The following is a 24797-nucleotide window of genomic DNA, read 5'->3' as shown; positions in this document are numbered from 1 at the left end:
GGATTTTTTATGCTGATATTTACATTGGACAAAGTTGTGGGGGAGAGTTTAAAAACACTTTAAGTATTCTTTGCCAATTGAGGCTTTATCTCCTTTAAAGCGGTTGTATAATCTATTTTTTCACTTTTACTTACAGGTAAGCCTATAATAAGGCTTACCTGTAGGTAAAAAAAAAAAAAATCTCCTAAACCTGTATGGTTTAGGAGATATTCCCCTGGCAATGAGCTGCTGATTGCTGCGGCGCATGCGCACAGGGGTTTCTTGGCTGGAAGCCCAGCAGACGCTGGACCCTGCCGGAAAGAAATATGATGATGCCGCCACTCCGGCCACTCACAGCGCCGGAGCCACGATAAACCCGGAAGACACGCAGAGGGAACATGTCAGCTCCCTCGGCGTGTATCGGGCGAGATGTCGGGGCCTTGTTCTAAGGTAAGTATTTCATAATGAGCTAGCATGCGGTGCATACTAGCTCATTATGCCTTTTTCCTTGCAGGTATGAAAAAAAAAATTCAGTGGGTTTACTACCGCTTTAATAAACTCTGGAGCAAGTGCAATTGTAGAGTACAACTGCACTTTGCAATTTGCGCAATCTATTTGCCTTTAGTAAATCAATCCCAAAGAAGATGTATTGGAGCTTTGATTGTCAGAATGGTCTGCCGTTTTGCTGTAAAATCAAGATCTTAGAGTTTGTTTTAGTTAAAGTTTTAGAGGTGCCTCTAGGTCAATAATTGTCAACTTTCCTGAAGTAAAACCAAAAGCATTTTTTTTTTCAATTTGGATAGCATAAGGGAGGTTTATAACCCCTGTCAGATTTTTTTTTGTTCACTTCCTGTTCCATAGTCAAAAAGGAAGTGATAGGAAATCCCTGCAAATTAGGTGAATCTATTCAGGCTACCCAGGTCACCGAAATTAGTGTTCCCATTGTAAAATTTCCCCTCTACTACTTTTCTGGGGCAGTTCAAAATTCAGGTTTTTCTTTTACTTTCACTTTCATTGGTAATGGTAAACAGGACAAAGAGAGAGGGTAAATGTTTCCTAACAGGGACACAGAGAGCAATAAAATGTAATAGATGTACCAATCTATCGCCTCTCTGCCTAATTAAAAAAAAAATTTTTTCCCTTTAACCAATGTATCTGGCCTGTGTGATTATGACGATTTCGATTTTTTCACCTCCTACTACTGCTCGAATCTTATTACCCACAGTGTCCTCCAGATTCCCTTAGTCCTCCATATTGTCATCGGCTAGGTATATCTGTTTTATCATATGTTTCTATGTCTCATAGTTCCCATTGAATTATATATAATCTATGTTTGTCATCTCTTATTTGGCATATGTTTACTCTACCCCTGTGGGCCCCCTGGACTGGGAGGCACTCCGTGTGCTTTCCACAACTGCCCCCCTTAGGACCAAATGTGCATGAATACGCACTGTACATTTTCTAGACAGTTATACATTTTAGAAATGTTATTTTACTTATTCAAAAGGTTTATTGCTGCCACTGTTATTTTCAGTTCATTGGTGGTTTCCTTCTACTGTTCTAATTCTTATTCCTCTTCTGAACTGGAGATGGATCCTGCCCACCCTCCTCACTCTCACCTCCTCACCCCTTTCTATTCTGCTCTCTTTGCCTCCCTCACACCCTCCCCCCCCCCCCCCATTCTCTCCTGTTTCTTTCTATTGAGCAAGCCTTGTTGCAAATCCAGCCTGGTGTTATATTGTGGAAAATCAGTGTCCCCCTTCTCTTTTCACTATTACCATGATGTCTCAGGATCATATAGCATTATCATCCTTTAACTGCAGGGGTTTTAATACTCCTGGGGAAAGGAGTCAGATATTATACCATTTCCACAAAGCCAGGACTCAAATGTTTGCAGGAGATGCACTTTAGGTGCACAGCCATCCCGACCCGTAATAACCATTACTATCATCAGTGATATTATTGTACAAACCCACAAACCAAATCAAAAGGGGTCTCTATAGACCTAATAAAATCACAAATCTTTCCAACCGGAGGTTCTAGACTCCCTTAGACCATTTGCTTTTCCTCAAATTAAAACCTAATGCCTCTATTTTTACAGTGGCTAAAGTGTATAGACCTAACCAAGACCAGGGGAGCTTCCTGTCCATTGCTCTGAACAAATTACTCACCTTTGGCAATCCCTGTTTCATTCTAGGTGGAGACCTCAATGTGACCCTTTCCCCGGTCATGGACACTTCCTCGAGTAAGTCTTCCATCCCCTACTCCACTTTCGCACACATCAAAGCGCTCATGCATTCCGCTCAACTGGTGGATGTCTGGTGAGTGCAGCACCCATTTGAGAGAGATTACAGCTGTTACTCAGTAGCCCACAACTCTTATAATCATATCGACTACTTCCTTGTCTCCCAATCCTTGTTAGATGTTCCACTTGGGCCATCCATCCCTTAGTAATTTACTGTGGCCTAACCATACCCCCGTACACTTAAGCCTGGCACACCCCCCTAAGTCCCATAAGACATATTCATGGCGCTTGAATGACAATTTATTGAAAGACACCACATGTGTAGCAGCGATTGAACTGACGATCCGTGACTTTATTCAGGATCACTGGTCTGACCAAACCAGCCCCCTTATTAAATAGGAAGCCTTAAAATGAGTGCTTTGAGGGACATTCATATAACACAGCTCCTGCTTAAAGAAGGCCAGATCCACTGATATAGCCCAACTTCTATCCACTATAGCTACACCCGAACCCACCCATAAACGGACCCAGACCCTATAACATATGTAGACCTCTCTAGCGCACGTCGAGAATAGCTCCATATACTAGATTCCCACTCCCTCATAGCTAGAGATGGGATGAAACCACCACTACACTTTATCCAACAAATGTGGGCAACACCTAGCGAGGGTCCTCAACCCGCACCCACCATGTCGACCCATCCAACACATCTGTACTGCCGATCAGCAAAAGATTAGTAACACTCAGGGTATATCCGATGCCTTTCGATGCTACTACTACCTATATAGCTGTATAACTTGCCCTTGCAACCTAAAAGCCATACAGGGGACCCACATTTCTGCATTATGAAGGATTACATTATAGAGACTGCCATGCCACAGATAGATGCCAAGGAGTCCGCTGATCTGGATAACCCTCTATTGGAAGGGCAGTTCCTAGGCATCATTAAAGGCCTAAAATCCAGAAAGTGGTTTGCCTTTCATTTCTATTTTAAACTGAATGGATTATTTTACAAGGAGAGCATTTACAATCACTACAATCACAATTTCCTTGGCCGAACACTGTCTATGTTCTGCAACGTTGCCTGTTTAGTTGTGCTTTTTCAAAAGAGCTTCAACGGTACATCTTGAAACCCCAGTCTGCTTTGAAATCTTTGTCTGCCTTTCTCCTCTTCCGCCTCCATTTAATAGAGGTAAGGGAGCTGTTACAGGTACTCATTGAGAGTGCCCTACTATGCACACCCTTTCCACTTGCCTCTTCCGGTCATAAAAGCCATTACTACAGCTTCTATGATTGAATAGTGATCTTTAAGATGGTTGGATGAGTGAAACATCTTGAGGTATGCATGTTGGCCTAGCTATATATCTAATATTAAGAATCTGAATGTGCAGCTGCAGCTCAGTTTCAGGGTCTTGGCAATCTTCTTATAGCCTAGGTCATTTATGTAGAGCAACAATTCTTTTTTTCAGATTCTCAGAGAGTTCTTTGCCATGAGGTGCCATGTTGAACTTCCAGTGACCAGTATGAGAGAGTGAGACTGATAACACCAAATTTAACACACCTACTCCCCATTCACACCTGAGACCTTGTAACACTAAAGAGTCACATGACACGGGGAGGTAAAATGGCGAATTGGGCCAAATTTGTTGCCAGCGGTTTACACATTAATGGCTGTGTGTTGAGTTATTTTGAGGGGACAGTAAATTTACACTGTTGCTGTACACTCACTACTTTACATTGTAGCAAAGTATCATTTCTGCAGTGTTGTCACATGAAAAGATGTAATCAAATATTTACAAAAACGTGAGAGGTGTACTCACTTTTGTAAGATATATATTTTTTTTTTTTCAGGAGCGAGGCATTGTTATAAGCACACAATGTTTATCTCTACTTTGCTGTAAAGATGGGATAATTCTCACGGTAAGTTATTATGCCATATTTATACATTTTAAAAGCTCTTACTCCTAAATTGTTCTTTTATAGCAGTGTCTCTCAGGTCACTGAAACATAATCATAAAAATTGTTAGTATGGTTCTCTAAGGCCATATTCACAGGTGCATTTTGGCCCACAGCATGTACCTGCAAGAACCCTAGTGAGGGGTCCCGGTGATTATATGTGGGAAGCAGCCCCATTGAAAGCAATGGGATGCTGTTGGCTCTTGCAGTATATTGTGGCCGCTCACATGTAATCGATATGTGGAGATCGCTTGTAAATGATTGGCCCTGGATGCTGATAGTCGGTGTCCAAGGCCAATCGCTAGCAGGTAATTAGCAATTACATGTGAATGGGCACAATTAGCTGCAGGAGCTGGCAACTTCCGATTGCTTTCATTACCTTTTGCAGCTAATTGCTGGGAGCCCTCCACTGAGATTCGCATAGGTAAATGCTTTCTGGACAAAACTCAGGTGTGAATACAACCCAAAAAGTGCTCTTTGTTGCATTATTCTTAAAGTATTGAAAGAGCTGGAACCAGAGACTTGAAATGATGCTCAGCAAGAGTCCCATCGAGTTTTTTTCCGTGAGCCGCATATTTCATACCTCCCTTTGTGCTGGGAGTGTGCCACACAACGCGGTCTCGCCGTGAGCTCTGGGCCCCGTACTAACGATCGGGACCCGGAATCTCAACTATCGAACCTAATCACTGTGATAGTCTCTGATTGGCTATCACAGTGATCATGCACTGTGAATCCTGCCCCCCATGCTTTCTTTTTACATTGTATCTCTCTCTGTCCTTGCACAGAAAATAAAAAAGTGTGCGTAAAAAATAAATGAATTCAACTATAATAATAATAATAATAATAATTAAGATAAAAAAATACCTAGATCAAGATCTGATCTAGGTTAGTGCCAGGGTTAGTTTTTTATGTCAAGGTCAGGATCAAAGGTCAGGGTCAGTATTTTTTTTTTTTTCATTAATTAGTATCTGTGCTAATCATTGTCAGAGTCAGTGTGTTTTAAATAGAATAAAAAAAAAAAGCAAAATGGGCACTATTGGTTCTAGGCTGTAATACGAGGACAAACAACACATAACATACATATATGTGGGATCACTGTGATCATCAGGAGCAGGAGAATTTATTTTGGGTTGTTCTATGGTGGTAGGTTTTGGTAAGGCCGCGTACACACGGGCGGATTGTCTGCCCAACTAAGTTCGTCAGACAATCCGACAGACAGTCCGTTCAACTTTTGAATAAACGGACTTGACCACACACGATGAACAGACAGTCCGCTGAAAACTTGCGCGATGACGTGTACAGCACGTACGACGGGACTAGAAAAACGACGTCCAATACACTGCAATGCAACCTTCGGCCGTGTAAATCCTTTCTGAGCATGCGCCATACTTAGTCCGTCCAACTTGCCTACACACGAGCGGACTGTCCGCTGAAACCAAGTTTGGACGGACAAAACCAGGTTTGGACGGACAAAATTACGGAAATTCCGAAAGACTAAGTCCGTCAGACAGTCCGCTGAAAAAGTCAGCTGAAGCCCACACACGAGCGGATTGTCCGCTGAAACACGGTTCAGCGGACTAAGTTGGGCAGACAATCCGCCCGTGTGTACGCGGCCTAATACCAAGAAATATATAGCTAAATGTAAAAAACATTTTTTTTTTTTTTTAATATTTTAGGATAGTTTTCCTTTGATAATAAAAAAAAAGCAGGAGATGTCATTACCATTTATCACCAAATGAAAGCCCAATTTGTCCTGAAAAAAAAGGCATAATCCACCTGTATGCACAAAGTAGTTATGGTGATATGTATGGTTTTACTAACACATGTCAAAGTCACAAAAGGTCATGGAGGGGTTACTATCTACTGGAGCCCTTTCGACCGAATAGGCTACTTTAACCTCTAGGGATCCGTGCTATAGCTGAATGACGACTACAGCGCGGACCTGCATTGTCGAGCAGCCTGCGCACCCCTGAAGGGTCTATAAGACTCGCTGGATCACAGATCGGAGTAAGGGGTCAATCCTGACCGCTTACCACATGATCAGCTGTCAGCCAATGACAGCTGATCACGTGATGTCAACACAGCTGGTAATTGGCAAATTTTTCTCCTTGTGCTGACAGTGCGAGGAGAAAAAAAAAAAGCTGATCCCCGGCGGAAGTGAGCGGGACATTAATCCCGCTCACTGCAATATGCCCAGATCCTCAGTGCCCACCTGTGCCCCCTAAAAGTGCTGCCTACCCGTGCCCAACAGTGCCACCTGTCAGTGCCCAACAGCGCTACCTGTCAGTGCCCACAGTGCCACCTGTCAGTGCCCACAGTACCACATATCAGTGCCCTCAGTCAGTGCCTGGACAGTGCTGCACATCAGTGTCATCTATCAGTGCCACCTATCAGTGCCATCTATCAGTGCCCATCAGTGCCATCTCTCAGAGGTACCTATCAGTGCATTTCCGAGCCACCCATCAGTGCCATCTTATCAGTGGCCATCAGTGCCACCTTATCTGTGCCCATTAGTAGCGACTTATCTGTCCCCATCAGTGTCACCTTATCTGTGCCTTTCAGTGCCGCCTTAACTGTGCCTATTAGTGACCACCAGCGCAGCCTATCAGTGCCCACCAGTGCCGCCTCATCAGCACATATCAATGAAGCAGAAAAATTACCTGTTTGCAAAATGTTATAACAAACTATTAAACATGATTTTTTTTTTCAAAATTTTCCATCTTTTTTGTTTTTAGCTAAAAATAAAAACCTCAGCTGTGATTAAATACCACCAAAAGAAAGCTCTATTTGTGGGAAAAAAATGACAAAAATGTCATTTGGGTACAGTGTTGTATGACCGTGCAATTGTCATTCAAAGTGCATCAGTGCCAAAAGCTGAAAATTGGTCTGGGCAGGAGGGGGGTTTAAGTGCCCAGTAAGCAAGTGGTTAAGGGAAAAAGTGAACTTATTTTTAAAGCAGAACTGAACCCACCAATGTAACTGTTTCTCAAAATGGTTACATTCAAGGAATACCCTGAGCTGATCACATGTACAGCATCCTGTCCACTGCAGTTCTAAATAAAAGCTAAGACTGTGACGTTTTTAGATGTACTTGATAAAATGATTCAGTTCCACTTTATTTAAAATAGTTGTTCTTGGGACAGATTAAATGGGCAAATCATGCACTATAGCAGTGATGGCAAACCTTGACACCCCAGATGTTTTGGAACTACATTTCCCATGATGCTCATACACTCTGCAGTGTAGTTGAGCATCATGGGAATTGTAGTTCCAAAACATCTGGGGTGCCAAGGTTCACCATCACTGCACTATAGTCAGGAAAACAAAGTGCTACACATGAAAGACAAAGGAACATGTTGAGCTATCAAAGCAGCTAAAGGCTATCCCAACAGCAAAGCATTTACAGTATCTCACAAAAGTGAGTACACCCCTCACATTTTTGTAAATATTTTATTATATCTTTTCATGTGACAACACTGATGAAATTAAGCTTTGCTACAATGTAAAGTCGTGAGTGTACAGCTTGTATAACAGTGTAAATTTGCTGTCCCCTCAAAATAACTCAACACAAAGATATTAATGTCTAAACTGTTGGCAACAAAAATGAGTACTCCCCTTAGTGAAAATGTCCAAATTGGGCCCAATTAGGCATTTTTCCTCCCCGGTGTCATGTGACCCGTTAGTGCTAAAAGGTCTCAGGTGTGAATAGGGATCAGGTGTGTTAAATCTGGTGTTATCGCTCTCACCCTCTCATACTAGTCACTGGAAGTTCAACATGGTACCTTAAGGCAAAGATGGCCTAGCCTATAAGAAGATTACCAAGACCCTGAAACTGAGCTGCAGCACTGTGGCCAAGACCATACAGTGGTTTAACAGGACAGGTTCCACTCAAAACAGGACTCGCCATGGTTGACCAAAGAAGTTGAGTGCACATGCTCAGCGTCATATCCAGAGGTTGTCTTTGGGAAATAGACATATGAGTGCTGTCAGCATTGCTGCAGAGGTTGAAGGGGTGGGGGGTCAGCCTGACAGTGCTCAGACCATATGTCACACACTGCATCAAATTGGTCTGCATGGCTGTCATCCCAGAAGGAAGCCTCTTCTAAAGATGATGCACAGGAAAGCCCACAAACAGTTTTCTGAAGACAAGCAGATTAAGGGATTACTGGAACAATTTCCTGGGGTCTGATAAGATCAAGATAAACTTATTTGGTTCAGATGGTGTCAAGCATGTGTGGCGGCAACCAAGTGAGGAGTACAAGTCAAGCCTGGTGGTGGGAGTGTCATGGTCTGGGGCTGCCGGCACTGGGGAGCTACAGTTCATTGAAGGAACCATGAAGCCCAACATGTACTGTGACATACTGAAGCAGAGCACGATCCCCTCCCTTCAGAGACTGGGCCGCAGGGCAGTATTCCAACATAATGACCCCAACACACCTCCAAGATGACCACTGCCTAGCTAAAGAAGATGAGGGTAAAAGTGATGGACTGGCCAAGCATGTCTCCAGACCTGAACCCTATTGAGCATCTGTGGGGCATCCTCAAACGGTAGGTGGAGGATCGCAAAGTCTTTAAACTCCACCAGCTCTGTGATGTCATCATGAAGAAGTGAAAGAGGACAACCTCCAGTGGCAACCTGTGAAGCTCTGGTGAACTTCCTGCCCAAGAAGGTTAAGGCAGTGCTAGAAAATCATGGTGCCCACAAAATATTGACACTTTGGGCCCAATTTAGACATTTTCACTTAGGAGTGTACTCACTTTTGTTGCCAGCAGTTTAGACATTAATGTGTTGACTGTTTTGAGTTGACAGCAAATTTACATGGTTATACAAGCTGTACACTCACTAGTTTACATTGTATAAAAGTGTCATTTCTTCAGTGTTGTCACATGAAAAGATATAATAAAATATTTACAAAAATGTAAGGGGTGTACTCACTTTTGTGATATACTGTAAATGCTTTTCTGTTGGGATAGCCTTTAGCTGCTATGTAAGGGGTGTACTCACTTTTGTGAAATACTGCATAAGAAGGCAGAGAGGCAAACCGAGAAGCAATGTGTAAAAAAATCACAATATTTCTAATGCGTGGCCAATAATTTTTTTGTGTTTAACTAAATTAATTAAAACCCTTAAAGTGTACTTGATTGAAATGAGCACACCTAAAAAATAAGTGTGCTATATAGAACTAGAGAGCAATAACAAGATTGGCAAAGGCACTTGTCTGCAGAGATTATCTGACAGATTGGGAAATCTTTATATGCTGGTGTGTGTGTGTGTGTGTGTGTGTGTGTGTGTGTGTGTGTGTGTGTGTGTGTGTGTGTGTGTGTGTGTGTGTGTGTGTGTGTGTGTGTGTGTGTGTGTGTGTGTGTGTGTGTGTGTGTGTGTTTTTTTTTTTAATAATCTGCATAAAAATGAGAATATAATTTTTTTATTATCTTGTGCAGAGATCAGTGGGCATTCTTAGCAGGATTCTCCCGCAATGCGCTGCAGCAGTGGGCCTTTCAGTACAGCAAGGAATTGTAAAAAAACTCTTCAAAATGCTGAAGGTAAAATACATTACAAAAAAAAACAAGACGTAAGAGAGTTTTATATCATACGGTGATGCTGTACATAACTGGGAGCAATGTACTTTTAGCAAATCTGGAAAACAACCCACCAAGATGAAATGCATAATTCATTCATTTAAAAGACTGCCAAGAGTGAATTTTGAAACATGACAGATACTTTTCCCTGAGACAGACTGAATTTAAAAAAATATATTATGGAATAAGCCTTTCTTGTTATATATGTCTAATTGTATTTAATGTTATATAGAAATGCAAGTGCCTGAAAACTTTTTAAATTGTTTCCAACAAGCTATTTTTTTAAATTAGTTTATAAAGACAAAAGTTGTATTGTGTCATGTGCTGGATTATTGACACAGAGAGTGTGGTAACGGCCTAAACCAAGACCTGACACACTGGTGTTGGAGCCACTGTATCACAGCGGCTCATTTTAGATCAGGGATCGGACTTCCAGAAGGCCACAGCTCTTCTATGTTCCATCCACTACAATCTTGGCAAACAGATGACACCAGAAGTCTCAAAAGACATAGACGTGTTTGTGAGTGGGGGGGGGGGGGGTGAGCTCAAAGTTTTTGTATCCGGAATGAACTTGGCTGTTTTTGTTGTTCATCTTAACACTATCACCTTAGTGACCATTGACATCACTTGACCCCAATCATTTACTAGCTGGGAATCCTCTGACATAAACAAAGAGGCAAGGTTAGTGTATCATACCTGACCAAAATTTGACTGTGGTCATATTTGATCAATTACATCACTCAGGAGATCTCACCTATTGTGTTACACATGCATTGTTGTTTGTTTGCCATTAAATAATGTGTCCCTTCCTCATTCTGTAGCTAGGAGATGGTCTGTATAGTTAGTCCCACCCCTCTTTTTTGTGTGTCTTTAGTTTCTGTTCTGAGCCCATGTAATTGCTGGAGGTAGACATACTATGATGGGTTTCTTTTAAGTTCATCTCTGAAGATCTGCACACATTTTTAATAATTAAAGCTTTCTACAGTCTGTAAGATGTCATTTTTAATTGAGTGACTGCTAATTCTACTCAGGATTTAATTTGCAGCTATCTTACCACAATGAGATCAGTTCTGGAGAGCATATTTTTAATGTTGAGACTGGAGAGATAGAACACCAATCTTTTGCTTACTTTTAGCAGTGTGGCTCAGGGAGATGTCCAGTCAGCTACGGGATCAGATGGGTTCATTGGTCAGAAGGATTTTTTTCTTGTATCAGGCGTCATTCATTGTGATGTGGCTCTGCATTGATGGATAATGTGATTGGAAATATATTTACATCATAGGATTTTTTTTTTAGGATTTAACAAAAAAAGTGTTTATTTTATCTACCGTTGACATGTTTATGTGAATTCACATGGGGAGGGGCTGGTATCCAGATGCCCTCTTATTGTTAACGGGAGTTCTAGATTTCTGTACCCCACTGGTTGCCTTGACCTTACAAGTCCTCCAATACCTCTGAGACACTGAATTCTGACACATTTCTGTTAAAAACAAAAAATCTAAAGGCCCACACACATGCAAAGTAAACCAGGTAGGTTTGTTTACTAGCAGATTAATGGCAGTGAATTCAGTAATAAACAGTTTGTAACATTCAATTGATAAGACACGGTCAATAAACTTGGTGGCAAGACCATTTAAGAAATAAGCAATTATAACACTTCAAAACGTATAATTAGCAGAATTTACTCTGTATAGAGTCTATAGCTACAGTGCAAAAAGGGTAGAGGAGTAATTAGGCTTCTGTTAAACCTCTCCCTTTTATCCCATGACACCACAGTCCCACAGTAGTGTGCAAACTCTAAATTCACGCTAAGCAAACACGCTAGCGTTCTTACACCTATTCTCTAACAAAGAGTCTTTGGTTACTGTATGGGCCTGGGTAGGCACAAAATGTTCTTATCCCTTGTGGGCGGAGGCTTGGAGTTTTCAGCTAGCTCTTTAAAATGTGCACAATGAGTCCTGGCAAACAAGATGTACACTAGATTGTCTCAGTGTGGATTAAAGTGTAACAAGAATCCCTTTGCAAGCTTGGTGGAATGCATAAGGCAATGGTGTCTGCATGCAGTGGCCTTTGGTTTACAAAGAATGGGCAACTGCTCACTTACCAATCCCAGCGAAATTCAGTGTTGAAGGCCCGTGCAGAGTCTGGCTCAAGGGACAGCACTTGACTGCATTATACCAAGCTACCGTTCAGCTGGATCTGGAGTGAATGTGATGAGGGTAACCTCCAGGCTGAGGCCGAACGATCGGATGTGGCTGGCAGTGGATGCACCTGCACCCATTCGCAATGACTCTCTCCCTGTAGCATAGGCAGCAACTTGGCCGCAGCACAGTCTAACACTGAGTCACTGCTTGCAGAGTCAGGCCGTGGTCCCAAGAAGGTTATCCTGTCCCCTCACAGGCTTTATTTTACTTTTCCCAGCATTCTGTTCTCTCTTCTTCAGCTAGCTTGTGTCCAATAGAGTCTGACTTGAGTGTAAACCCTGTTTTTTCTGGCTATATGTTCCAAGATGCTTTGATTTACTCTTTACTATTATTCACCTAACTGAAGCAAGTGCTGCAAAGGGTCTCCTGATAATGAAGGCAATATTAGCCAGCTCCTGGCTACACTTTTGTAAGGGACCCCATGCTTTTGGCATGGGGTTCCACCTTAAACTCCTTAAAATATATACCAGGCCCAGAGTGTCCCCTTACAATCTGGCTTTTGCATGCAATTCTCCAAAGAAACTGCCTTCCCAAAACTCACTAAAGACCTACCAATTGCTAAAATCACTAGTCATTAGTCGTACTATTAGACCTTTCTTTTGCCTGATATAGTTGACCACCCACTCATTCTCAAAAAAATTCACTCCCTTGGCCTCCAAGATTTGGCTTATTCCTGGTTCTCTTCCTATCCATCTCAGGGCACCTCCAGTATCACCATTCCTCAACCTCTCCCTCTCCTCTTCCTCTTTTTATAGGGTTCTCCAAGGCTCCATCTTGGGATCCCTTCTATTTCCTATTCACACCTCCTCCCTGAATTACGTATCACTAATTTACTGACATAGACTTTCTCAAACTCAATCTTTCCAAAACTGAGCTCATGATACTTCATCTCCCATGTCTCCTCACCTGAGTTTTAAAGATTAATAGCATAACCATCAATCCTGTTTCCTACACCAGGGTGCTAGGTGTAATCCTGGACTCTCTCTTTTGAGCCCCACATCTGATCACTAGTCCAAATCCTACCACCTTCAATTTTCGGAACATTTTCAGAATTCACCCTTCTTTAACAAATAACACAAAGCTACTAATTCACTCCCTGTTATCTCTCACCTATACATTTTCTACTCCCTCCTTGTTGGACTGCAAAAAGCCTTTGTTCATCACCATTATATGGAGGTTGGGGAAATCAGTCGTTTACAGACAATAAATAGGATTGTAATTTCAGATGATCTCAGGAAGTCACATTGCATTTCTGGCAAGATCAACGGGTATTTTCTATACTTGTTAAATATGTTCTTAGCCTGAAAATGAAAAACAAAGGTCAGGGTTAAGGACAAAAAATGAATGACCAATGGCCTGCTAAAAGTAAGAGAAAAAAATATAACTCTTCTCTAGAGAATCTCTTCAATTATACATTATGATTTATATTGGTTTTATTAGATTTTGTTATCATAGAAAGATTTTGTAATGATTTTGACTTAAACTTCATAATGTATGACCGCACATTTTGAGCTTATTATACTCAGTTGTGTAGGTCATTGGCTATACCTTTTAGCTTTAAATTTTTCCGCCGTGTGATATTAATTGTTTTATTAATTGTTTTTATACACAGACAGGTGGGCAGAAGACATTGATGTATGCTGTCAAGGGGCTTGCTGTTTGCACCAAAGAGGACACCCAGGCATGTAAAGATGTCATCAAGTATGATAAAAGTAAGTTACTATAGTAATAAGGTTCAGAACATATCAACTAAGGATCCATGTCTCCAGTTTTATGGTAGAAATATTGACTCCAAATCTGATATTATTAATTGATCAAAATACAATTAAAAATAAAAAGTTAGAAGCAACAGTAACATATATCTGAATTAAAACTTCAGTGCTGGCATCTGTGGAATTACCATTACAGTGCTGTCAATTGTGGAGTAAGGCAGTCCACAAACATTAAAGTGGAAGTCTACCCTAACACTAAAATCTCTAAATATACAGGCATCCACAATCTAAGACAAACCTATTTAGCCCTGTAAAGAAAAAAATCGCCAGTGGCGGAAGCTCTGCAGAGGAGCCAGCTGGGAAATGAATGGGAAGCAATGTCACACATAGACTTACTATGGGGCTTCTATTGTTTGCTGTCTTTTCTGCACCTGTCTACACTATAAAGCCACCACTGACAGCTTAGCATGAGACCAGCTGGAGTGGTTTCAAAAAAGGTATGTATTGTATAGTGTTTTCTTCTTTGAAGGGTTTGATGGGTTAGGTTTAGACTGTAGATGCAAGTAGATTTAGAGATTTTAGTGTTAGCCCTTGTACACACGGTCGGAGATTCCGACAACCAAATCAGTCGGAGTAATTCTGACGGATTCATTCCGGAAGAGGTCCGGAAGTGATGTTGCATACACACGGACTCGGACTAAGTTGTCGGGAAATCCGATTGTACATAACGTGATGACGTTATTTTGTTACGACGGGACTACGTTCAGCCTAGTAGTCAATAGCTTTGGTCTCGTAATTTGATCTGAGCATGCGTGGTACTTTGTCCGTCGGAGTAGGCTACACATGATCGGAGTATGTCTGATAGGAGCATTTTGGTGGAAAATTTTACCGTCAAGTTGGAAAACTTGGTCTGTCGCATATTCCGATGGAAACAGTCCGATGCAGACCACACACAGTCAGAATATCCGACAAAACGGTCCGATAGGACACATTCCGTCGGAATCTCCGACCGTGTGTACAAGGGCTTAGGGTACTGGCAAGCATCAGTCTTTTAGCCCACGCAAACCAAGACATATGCAAATAAGGTTCAGTAAACTACAGCTGAAAGCTACACACTGATAGACAACTGATGGGTTTGGGCACCTTTTAAAGCTAACCATTACTGACATACACAAACCACATTTTATTTTATCAGTGTGCTTTCTGCTAGTTATTGCTTGCCAGCTTCACCAGCATACAAGGGAGTCTTGCTGAGTAATTCTGCTTTCTGTTATGTTGAAGGTTTAATTCCTACATTTGAAGTGTGAGACACTCATTAATTGGGGTTATATAGCCACTTCCCACCCGGCCAATGCACATATACGGCCGGGTGGGAGCCGCCTACTCCTGATAGGACGTTCAGGAACGTCCATCAGGAGGAGCGGGATCGCGCGCGCGCGTGCCCGCGCAGCGGCGCGATCCCGATGCGCCCGTGTCACCCGGACACGGCGCATCTCAGATCGGCAGGAGGGCTCTGTGATTGGCCCTCCTGATCACATGACGGCCGTGTCCAATCACGGCCGTCATGTGATGTAAACAAACAGCCGGTTGCTAGGCAATCGGCTCCTCCTCTCCTCACACAGAAGTCATCGCTGTGGAGAGGAGAGCAGATCGCTGCAGCCGGCTGCTGATCAGTGAGTATGAGCTGCTTTTTACAGCTTTTTACTCACTGATCACCAGTCTAGTGTACACAGTAAACACACCACACAGTAAACACATCACACAGTATAAACACAATGTCCCCACACATGTCCCCAAAACATACATGTCCCCAAATAATAAAAACACATGTCCCTAATAATAAAAACATGTCCCCCACATATGTCCCACTAAAATCACATGTCCCAATGATTATCTGCACACATATGTACGTGATCACCTGCACACATATGTACATGATCATTTGCGTACATATGTCCGTGATCACACAAACCAATTATTATACACTTAACGGATTTTTTTTTACCAAAAACATGTAGCAGAATACATTTTGGCTTAAATTTATGACAAAATTTGATTTTATTGGATTTTTATTGAAGTAGAAAAAAGAAAATATTGTTTTTTTTTTCCAAATTTCCGCTTTTTTGCGCTTATATCGCAAAAAATAAAAAACGGAGTCGTGAATAAATACCACCAAAATAAAGCTCTATTTGTGCGAACAAAATGATAAAAATTTCATTTGGGTACAGTGTAGCATGACCGCGCAATTGTCACTGAAAGCGCTAGAGCGCTGAAAGCTGAAAATTGGGCTGGGAAGGAAGGGGGCGAAAGTGCCCTGTATTGTAGTGGATAGTTATACATCCAGCTTTTATTACTATTTTTTTCATAAATATAATGAGGCTGCAGCTTTTATTTATGTATGTATTATGACTAAGGATGAGCCGAACACCCCCCAGTTCGGTTCACACCAGAACATGCGTACAGGCAAAAAATTCAGACAAACACCATTAAAGTCTATGGGACACGAACATGAAAAATCAAAAGTGCTAATTTTAAAGGCTTATATGCAAGTTATTGTCATAAAAAGTGTTTGTGGACCCAGGTCCTGCCCCAGGGGACATGTATCACTGTAAAAAAAGTTTTAAAAACTGAAGTTTTTTCGGGAGCAGTGATTTTAATAATGCTAAAGTGAAAGAATAAAAATGAAATATTCCTGTAAATAGCGTGCCTGGGGGGTGTCTATAGTATACCTGTAAAGTGGTGCAGTTTTCCCATGTTTAGAACAGCAAAATGACATTTCTGAAGGTAAAATTGTAATTTAAAACTGATTACGGCTGTAATGAATTGTTGGGTCTCGGCAATATAGATAAAACTCACTGATAAAAAAACACATGGGTCCCCCCCCCCAGTCCATTACCAGGCCCTTTGGGTCTGGTATGAATATTAAGGGAAACCCCAAACCAAAAAAAATGTGTGGGGGCCCCCAAAATTCATACCAGGCCCTTCAGGTTTGGTATGGAAATTAAGGGGAACCCGGCGCTAAATTTAAAAAATAAAAATGGCATGGGGTCCTCCCAAAATCCATACCAGACCCTTATCAGAGCATGCAACCTGGCAGGCTGCAGGAAAAGAGGGGGGACAAGGGAGCATCCCCCTCCTGAACCGTACCAGGCAGTGTTTTTTTTTATTCCTTTTTGGCCCTATATGTTTGAATCCACATGAGGTTTTATATACCTTGGAGCTTCCTTTCTTGTTGACCGGTGGGCCTTGTGAGAAGATTCTTTTATCCAGTTGTATCAATGCCTATATCCATCCAGGCCCTACTATTTTTGGTGAAGAATCACCGACAAGTCAGTTTGATTCACAGGGCGTATGTCCTACTGAATCCATACTTTCCGGTAAGCTTCAGTGTTATTTGTGGCAGTACTCCATCTCCCCTTTTCATGCACATTCATCAGTGACTTGAAAATTACCATTTGGGTTGTCAAGATGAATATATTTGGACATTTCTCTTTTTTGGACTTTTTCCTTTATTCATTTTTTCTATTATTGCTTTTGGGTTTATAATGTTGTTCACTGCATTTTATGTGTATGGTATACATTGGTTTAATCACTTGATATCACTGCATTTATATGTATAAGAATGAGATTTTGGTGTGGGGGTATTGGAGTAGCCGTTCCCGGTCCCGTTCCCCACACCAAAATCTCATTCTTAAAAATTTCTGGATGATGGTACGTGATACTCTGTCTATACTTATCTGAGGCTATACTCTTAATTTCTGCATTTATATATATGTTATACATTGGTTTAATCACCTGATATCATTATTTCAATTTTGCACATTATACTGTTAGTTTGATATCTTCACAAGTATTCTAACGTTGATACATTTAGATGTGTATCAGGTTATCTATGCACTTTAGATCACCCATTTAAATTTCAAATTGTCACTAGTGCTGCACCGTCACTGTTCTGCTTTTACTCTTTGCATTTGTCATTTGCGGTGCTGGCAACTTCTCCCATTTTTTTTTGGACAGCGTGGTATTTAGCTAATTTTTTTCACAACGTCTAGATGCCTAAATGCATTGAGTTGCTGTCATGTGATTGGCTGATTAGCAATTTGTGTTACCAAGCAATTGAACTGGTTTACCTAATAAAGTGGCTGAGTGTGTGTATATATGTGTGTGTGTGTGTGTGTGTGTGTGTGTATGTGTGTATATATATATATATATATATATATATATATATATACATATACGTACACATACACACACACACACTGTTTGTTCATATATAGTATGTATATATCATTGTGTTCAGGATTTTTTTTTGACTCTTTGGGCTCTTGGTGTCACAGCATATCTGTGTCCAACAGTGCTTGAGATGCCATGTACATTATTCATTGGTTTGCACAGGATTAAATGAGGTGGATTTAACACTGCCTAGATCTAGATGAAGTCATTATAGTCCTGTTCCTCTTTTCTACACACCATTGAATGTTATTTGGCACATCAAGATTCTAAAGAAAATGAGGTAATTGCAGAATTCCCAGTTAATAATTGAACAGCTTGGCATTCTGACCCTGCTAATCTTTTTTTTTTTTCTGTCGGATAACAATTGAATTGACTGTTAAACAGTGCTTATTAATGGTGAAAATAATATGTGTAGGCTTAGTTTTGAACATGTAAATTGGTGCAGGTTGGTAAAATTGTAAACTGCAATGGGGGGCGTGGTTTGACCTCGCTGGTAGATGGCTGCCTTAGAAAAGACACCACAGGACTAAGATACCTTATATACCGGAGGTATTACACAACGAGTTCAGCCAAAAAGCATGGGAACAGCCTCCCGCAACTCCTCGCGTACCCAATCCCGCTCTCCTTGCTAGACAGGCGGGAGACTAAGCCAAAGCATTCCGGAACTGTTCCGGACCCTGAGAGGCAATATGGTGGCATCCCGCCAAGGACAAGCACAGACAGCGTATACACTGCTGACTGACTCACTGCCTGCGTATACAGCTACCAACTCAGGGGATGTCAGCACATCCTCTCAACATCACCTAACCCGCAATGATCTGCTGCAGACATTAAATGACATTTTATAATGTCAGCCTATTTCCATGCCTTCTGAACGCTCTGTGCCTCACCTTTTCCTTGTGATGACACTGTCTTTGCCATTTTGACTTGTGATCACATGGATTTATCCATACAGATTAATTTTGTTTCTGTTTGGTCTTCACTCCATTTTGACTGACTTCAATCCTTATTATCTTTGCCTTATCTCTCTCTTTGCTCTCTCTCTTTGCACCCCCCCCCTTTCCTGTCATGGGGGTCGTACCATGTGTTCCATTGTCTCTTAGTTGATGGCGCCCATCGCGCTTGCGCTCTCAAGCTGCGGTATCACGCATGCGCGGGTACGGTGACCCACTACGCAAGCACAGGCGTTTCATGCAGTCCAATGAGTACTGCAGAGCAGGGTGATGCTCACACAGAGGTTCTCTTTCCCATAGGGTGAGTTCTATTCATTTCTTTCTACCTGCAGTCCACTTATATCCATGGGCGTCCGCAGGTAGGGGCAAGGGGGGCCAAGTGCCCCCCCCTGGAATCAGGGATCAGATCTTAAATTTAGCACAGTTGCATCGCTATCGGGGTGCAGGCAGCCTGCACCAGGGTGCCATCCGCCAGTGGGGTAACACCATCAAGGTGCTGTCAAGCCCCCCATCAGTGTAGTGTGACTTCGGGCTCTTTTCCTTGCTCAGTCCAGCAGAGAACTCAGCGTCACTGTGACAGGAGAAAGACATGTTGCAAGCTATCAAATGTTTCCCCCACTCGCCCCCCCCCCCCTTCTCCTGTCAGGAACAAGAGAAAGGGGCTGCCCAGTGCCACCAGACGCTGCCCAGTGCCACCAGAGAGAGAAAAAATGAGCCACTACCAGGGTACAGACATGCTACCCTACTGACCAGAGTCGCCCCAGGGGAACCCAGAGTGAGCGATCATCCAGCCAGAGGGATCACTGCTGTAGTTTTGCTGGGTCTGGTAAGAGGGACTGTTGGCCATTATCCATTACTTATCCTAGGGACTGTACTATGTCTGCAGTCTCTGACCATGATAATGTAATCATGACATTGTCGAAAAGGGGGGGTGCATGGATGACCCTAAAATGATGACCCCCCCCCCCCGAAAAAATTTCTGCGGACTCCCATGCTTATATCTATAGAATTTTGATTAACAGTCACTTTGGTAGTTACTCACGCCTTTCTTTATAATGATCTCTTTTAGGAGGTCTAATGTTAAATGATTCAGAGTGTGATATATATATATATATATATATATATATATATATATATATATATATATATATATATATATATATATGTATAAAAAGCCTCATGCTTAAATGAATGACCAACCAACAAGAGATCACTGCTGGTTATAACGAATTAAATGTGAAGGTTTTTAGCTAAAAGTTTTAATAAAAGTTTTAGATGAGAAGTTCTGCTGTTCCCCTAGTTTACAACTTATTGTGATTATGAACTGCAAATATTTCTTGTTTTCTGACTAATACACTAATTGGGGGAGGGAAGGGATAAAGGACTGGGGACTGGTTGAATGTGCCCCCGCCTGTCTACAGTTAGTTCCTGAGTGGGGTGGATTGGTGGACTGGAGGCATATCCGGCATATTCAGCAGACTATCACAGGGTTTCTTATTCCCGGTGCTGTATCCTTTTCGTTGCCCAGCTCTATTTGTTCTCTAAAAGTCTGAAATATTTAAGTTTAGCTGTGTACCATCATCACATTTGTAGGATATGGAATATACCAGATATGAATGTTTGTAAAACTCTTTACTCTGAAAAACCTCAATAAAAATATTGAAAAAAAAACTGCAATAAGAAATGCTGGAATTTGAAGTCCTGATCCAGGTATCTAAAATGCAGAATTTTAGTATACGTTGTTGCATTTGCTGGCATGGTCCTATGAGATAGACGGGCAGCCTATGTCTCTCCAGCTGGTTTTAAATGATATTTGCCCACATGCTTTGCTAGCCCACTCAGCTATTGTACCATCATCCCAGCATGCTCTGTCTGACGGCGTTGAATAACAACTGAGAGAGAACAGCTTGCTTGTCGTTTCGCTATGGTATGAGTGATCACAGCTAATTCACTAATTATTTCTAGAATGAAGGAAAACAAAATTCCCTTTGTGCCTCCAAAGCTGTAATTTATTTTTAGGAGAAATATTTATACTGCATTATAGATAATCAATATCCACTTCCCGCCCGGCCGTCATTTTGCTATAGGCCGGGCCAGGTGGGAAGCGGTTAAAGTATTTGAAATTAGTTACTGGATATTGATAGTGGTTCCATTATCCCAACTCTTACGACATCATGTGACGTCTTTCAGGATAACAGCCAGGGCACCCGCGAGGGCAGGTAGCCCAGCGATCGGTGGTGCGGTGTATCAGTCTGACACGCCGCAACACCAATCTTAGTAAAGAGTCTCTGACGGAGACTCTTTACCACGTGATCAGCTGTGTCCACAGCTAATCATGGTGTAAACAGGAAAAGCCGTGTATCGGCTTTTCCTCACTCGTGTCTGACAGGCGTGAGTAGAGGAGAAACGATCGGCTGCTCTATTGACAGGGGGGATCTGTGCTGATTAATTATCAGCGCAGCTCCCCCCGAGGATGGCCACCCAGGACCACCAGGGACACCATCAGGACCACTAGGGATGTCCAACCCCCCCTGTCCAAAAATTATGCTAATCTGTGCCCAAGAATTATGCCAATCTGTGCCCATCAGTAATGCCTGCCATTAGTGTTCATCAGTGCCACCCATATCAGTGTCCAGTGCCACCTATCAGTGCCCATCTGTGCCCATTAGTGCCACCTATCGGTGCCCATCAGTGCCGCCTATCAGTGCCACCCATAAGTACCCATTATTGCAGCCTTTCTGTGCCACCTATCAATGCCCATCAGTGCCTATTATCAGTGCCCATCAGTGCTGCATATTAGTGCCCATAAGTACCACCTCATCAGTGCCCATCAGTGAAGGAGAAAATGTACTTATTTACAAAATTTTATAACAGAAATTAAGAAAAACATTTTTTTTTCAACGTTTTTGATCTTTTTTTATTTGTTTATCAAAAAATAAAATAAAAAAAGGTGATCAAATTTCACCAAAACAAAGCTCTATTTTTGGGAACAAAATTATAAAAATGTAGTTTCGGTACAGTGTGGCAATCGTCATTTAAAAAAACGACAGCACTGAAAACTTAGACGGAAAGTGAGGGAAAATTGAACAAGAGTTAAGGGGGGGGGATAGCCAATGGGGCAAATGTTCCAGTGACAACTGTCTATGAGGGGAATTAACCTCACTTCGGGGAGGTTTATTCTAATCTCCTCTTGAGGACAGGAAATAATGGGGAATCTCTGCAGGGGGATGCAGACAGCAAAAAAAATATCCGGTAGGGGTTTAACTTTTCCTGAATCCAAAACTAGAAAAAGTGAAGTTTTGGCTATACAGGGCCTTGAAAAAGTATTCATACCGCTTGAAATTTTCCACATTTTGTCATGTTACAGCCAAAAATATATTTTATTGGGATTTGATGTGATTGACCAACACAAAGTGGCGCATAATTGTGAAGTTATAAATGATAAAAGTTTTCATTTTATTTTTATAAACAAATATCTGAAAAGTGTGGTGTGCATTTGTATTCAGCCCCCTTTACTCTGATGCCCTTAACTAAAATCTAGTGGATCCAATTGCCTTTAGAAGCCAGTTAATTAGTAAATAGAGTCCACCTGTGTGTAATCTAATCTCAGTCATTCTGTGAAGCCCTCATAGGTTTGTTAGAGAACCTCAGTGAACAAACAGCATCATGAAGCCCAAGGATCACACCAGACATGTGAGGGATAAAGTTGTGGAGAAGTTTATTGCATGGTTAGATTTTTTTAAAAATATCCCAAGCTTTGAACATCTTATGGAGCACTGTTCAATTCATCATTTAAAAATGGAAAGAGTATGGCACAACTGCAAACCTAAAAAGACATGGCCGTCTCCCTGATCTGATAGGCTGGTCAAGGAGAGCATTATTTAGAGAAGCAGCCAATAGCTCTATGGTAACTCTGGAGGAGCTGCAGAGATCTGCAGTTCAGGTGGGAGAATCTGTTAACAGGACAATTATTAGTCGTGCTCTCCACAAATGTGGCCTTTGTGGAAAAGTGGCAAGAAGAAAGCCTTTGTTGAAAGAAAGTCATAAGAAGTCCTATTTGCAGTTTGCTAAAAGCCATATGGGGGACACAGCAAACATGTAGAAGTCAGATGAGCAAAACCTTGTGTGGCAGAAAAATAACACTGCACATCACCCTCAACACACCATCCCCACCGTGAAACATGCTGGTGGCAGCATTATGTTGCAGGGATGCTTTTCTTCAGCAGGGACAGGGAAGCTGATCAGAGTTGATGGGAAGATAGATGGAGCCAAATACAGGGCAATCTTAGAAGAAAACCTGTTAGAGTCTGCAAAAGACTTGAGACTGGGGCGGAGGTTCACCTTTCAGCAGGACAATGACCCTAAACATACAGCCAGAGCTACAATGGAATGGTTTTGATCAAAGGATATTCAGGTGTTAGAATGGCCCAGTCAAAGTCCAGACCTAAATCCAATTGAGAATCTGTGGCAAAACTTGAAAATTGCTGTTCACAGACACTCTCACTCAAAACTGACAGAGCTTGAGCTATTTTGCAAAAAAGAATGGGCAAAAATGTCACTCTCTAGATGTGCAAAGATGGTACAGATATACCCAAAATGACTTGCAGATGTAATTGCAGCGAAAGGTGGTTCTACAATGTATTGACTCAGACTCAAGGGGGCTGAATACAAAGGCATGCCACTCTTTTCAGATATTTGTAAAAAAAATTAACATTATTGTTCTTCCACCTTCCAATTGTATGCCACTTTCTGTTGGTCTATCATATAACATTCCAATAAAATACATTTACGTTTTGATTGTAACTTGAGAAAATGTGGAAACATTCCTAAGGGTATGAGTACTTTTTAAAGGCACTGTATATGCATTTTAATGAGTTATCTTACAAGTCCTAGCTTATATGGTAAGCACAATTGTAAATTAACTAACTTACTTAAAATACGCCCTTTATCAAAACCACTCTTAAGCAGCCCATGCGTTATTAATTTTTTTTAACGAGCGAGTTAAACTAAAAAAATATTACAAATTACCCAATACCCCCATCCACACATTCAAAGTAAATGGGGTAATCCTCCCACAGTGTCTTTGTGTTCTGACAGTGGAAAGACTGCCCCACTGTCAGAATACACAGATTAGTACTGCCAGTTTTAGTGGGCAGCACTGATCAATCTGGAAAAACTTGGCAGGCAGGTGGTAATGAAGTTGATTGGTACATTGTACTGCTCATACATTGATAGAAATTTCAATCCATGTATGAACAGCTTTAGAATTATTGACCTTAAATGCAGAGATTCCTGCATGCACCCAGGGTCGGTGGTGTTTACAGTTGGAGGCATTGTTGTAGCAGAATATATATATATATATATATATATATATATATATATATATATAGCTCCACAGCTGCTTCTGATCTGTGTCATTGGGCTTACAGAGCCCTTTACTGCCACCTCTGGCTGCTTCCTGTATGTGCGCCCCTCGTGTGTGCTGTAATGAATTTTCACAGGGACATGTGGAAACAGGACCTTGGAGAAGGAAGACCATCTTACATGTGAGTGAGTGACTTGTATAGCACTGCCTATGCGTACTGAATCGCCTCAGGGCGCTTTCTTGCCACCAGAGTCCATCTGCGGCTTTTGCGTGGTCCTTTACGCCGTAAGGTCCTGACATGCTTACAAACACACACTTCACAAGGTTGTCACACACTGTTGCTGGTATGTTGGCACGTTCCTCCATGCAGATCTCCTCTAGAGCAGTGATATTTTGGAGCTGTCGCTGGTCAACACAGACTTTCAACTCTCTCCAAAGGTTTTCTATGGGGGTGAGACCTGGAGACTGGCTAGGCCACTCCAGGACCTTGAAATGCTTCTTACGAAGCCACGCCTTCATTGCCCGGGCGGTGTGTTTGGAATCATTGTCATGCTAAAAGACCCAGCCACG

The 24797-nt window shown here is 41.8% G+C and overlaps 1 protein-coding gene across 2 annotated transcripts in view; it reads left to right on the top strand.

Annotated features, from left to right (window-relative positions):
* The window catches only part of TTC12 (tetratricopeptide repeat domain 12), a 348845-nt gene that overhangs the window by 302441 nt on the left and 21607 nt on the right, over positions 1–24797 (top strand). For both annotated transcript variants that reach the window (XM_077458134.1, XM_077458133.1), the window contains 3 exons: positions 4076–4144; positions 9623–9724; positions 13577–13676. In XM_077458134.1, coding sequence (XP_077314260.1) covers positions 4076–4144; positions 9623–9724; positions 13577–13676 — 271 coding nt within the window. The remainder of the gene's footprint in view (positions 1–4075; positions 4145–9622; positions 9725–13576; positions 13677–24797) is intronic.

This window comes from Lithobates pipiens, unplaced genomic scaffold (genome assembly GCF_037356315.1).
Source record: "Lithobates pipiens isolate NorthernLeopardFrog02 unplaced genomic scaffold, aLitPip1_a1.2 Scaffold_27, whole genome shotgun sequence".
In the NCBI taxonomy this organism is placed as follows: domain Eukaryota; kingdom Metazoa; phylum Chordata; class Amphibia; order Anura; family Ranidae; genus Lithobates; species Lithobates pipiens.
This window is presented reverse-complemented; position numbering and strand designations above follow the sequence as displayed.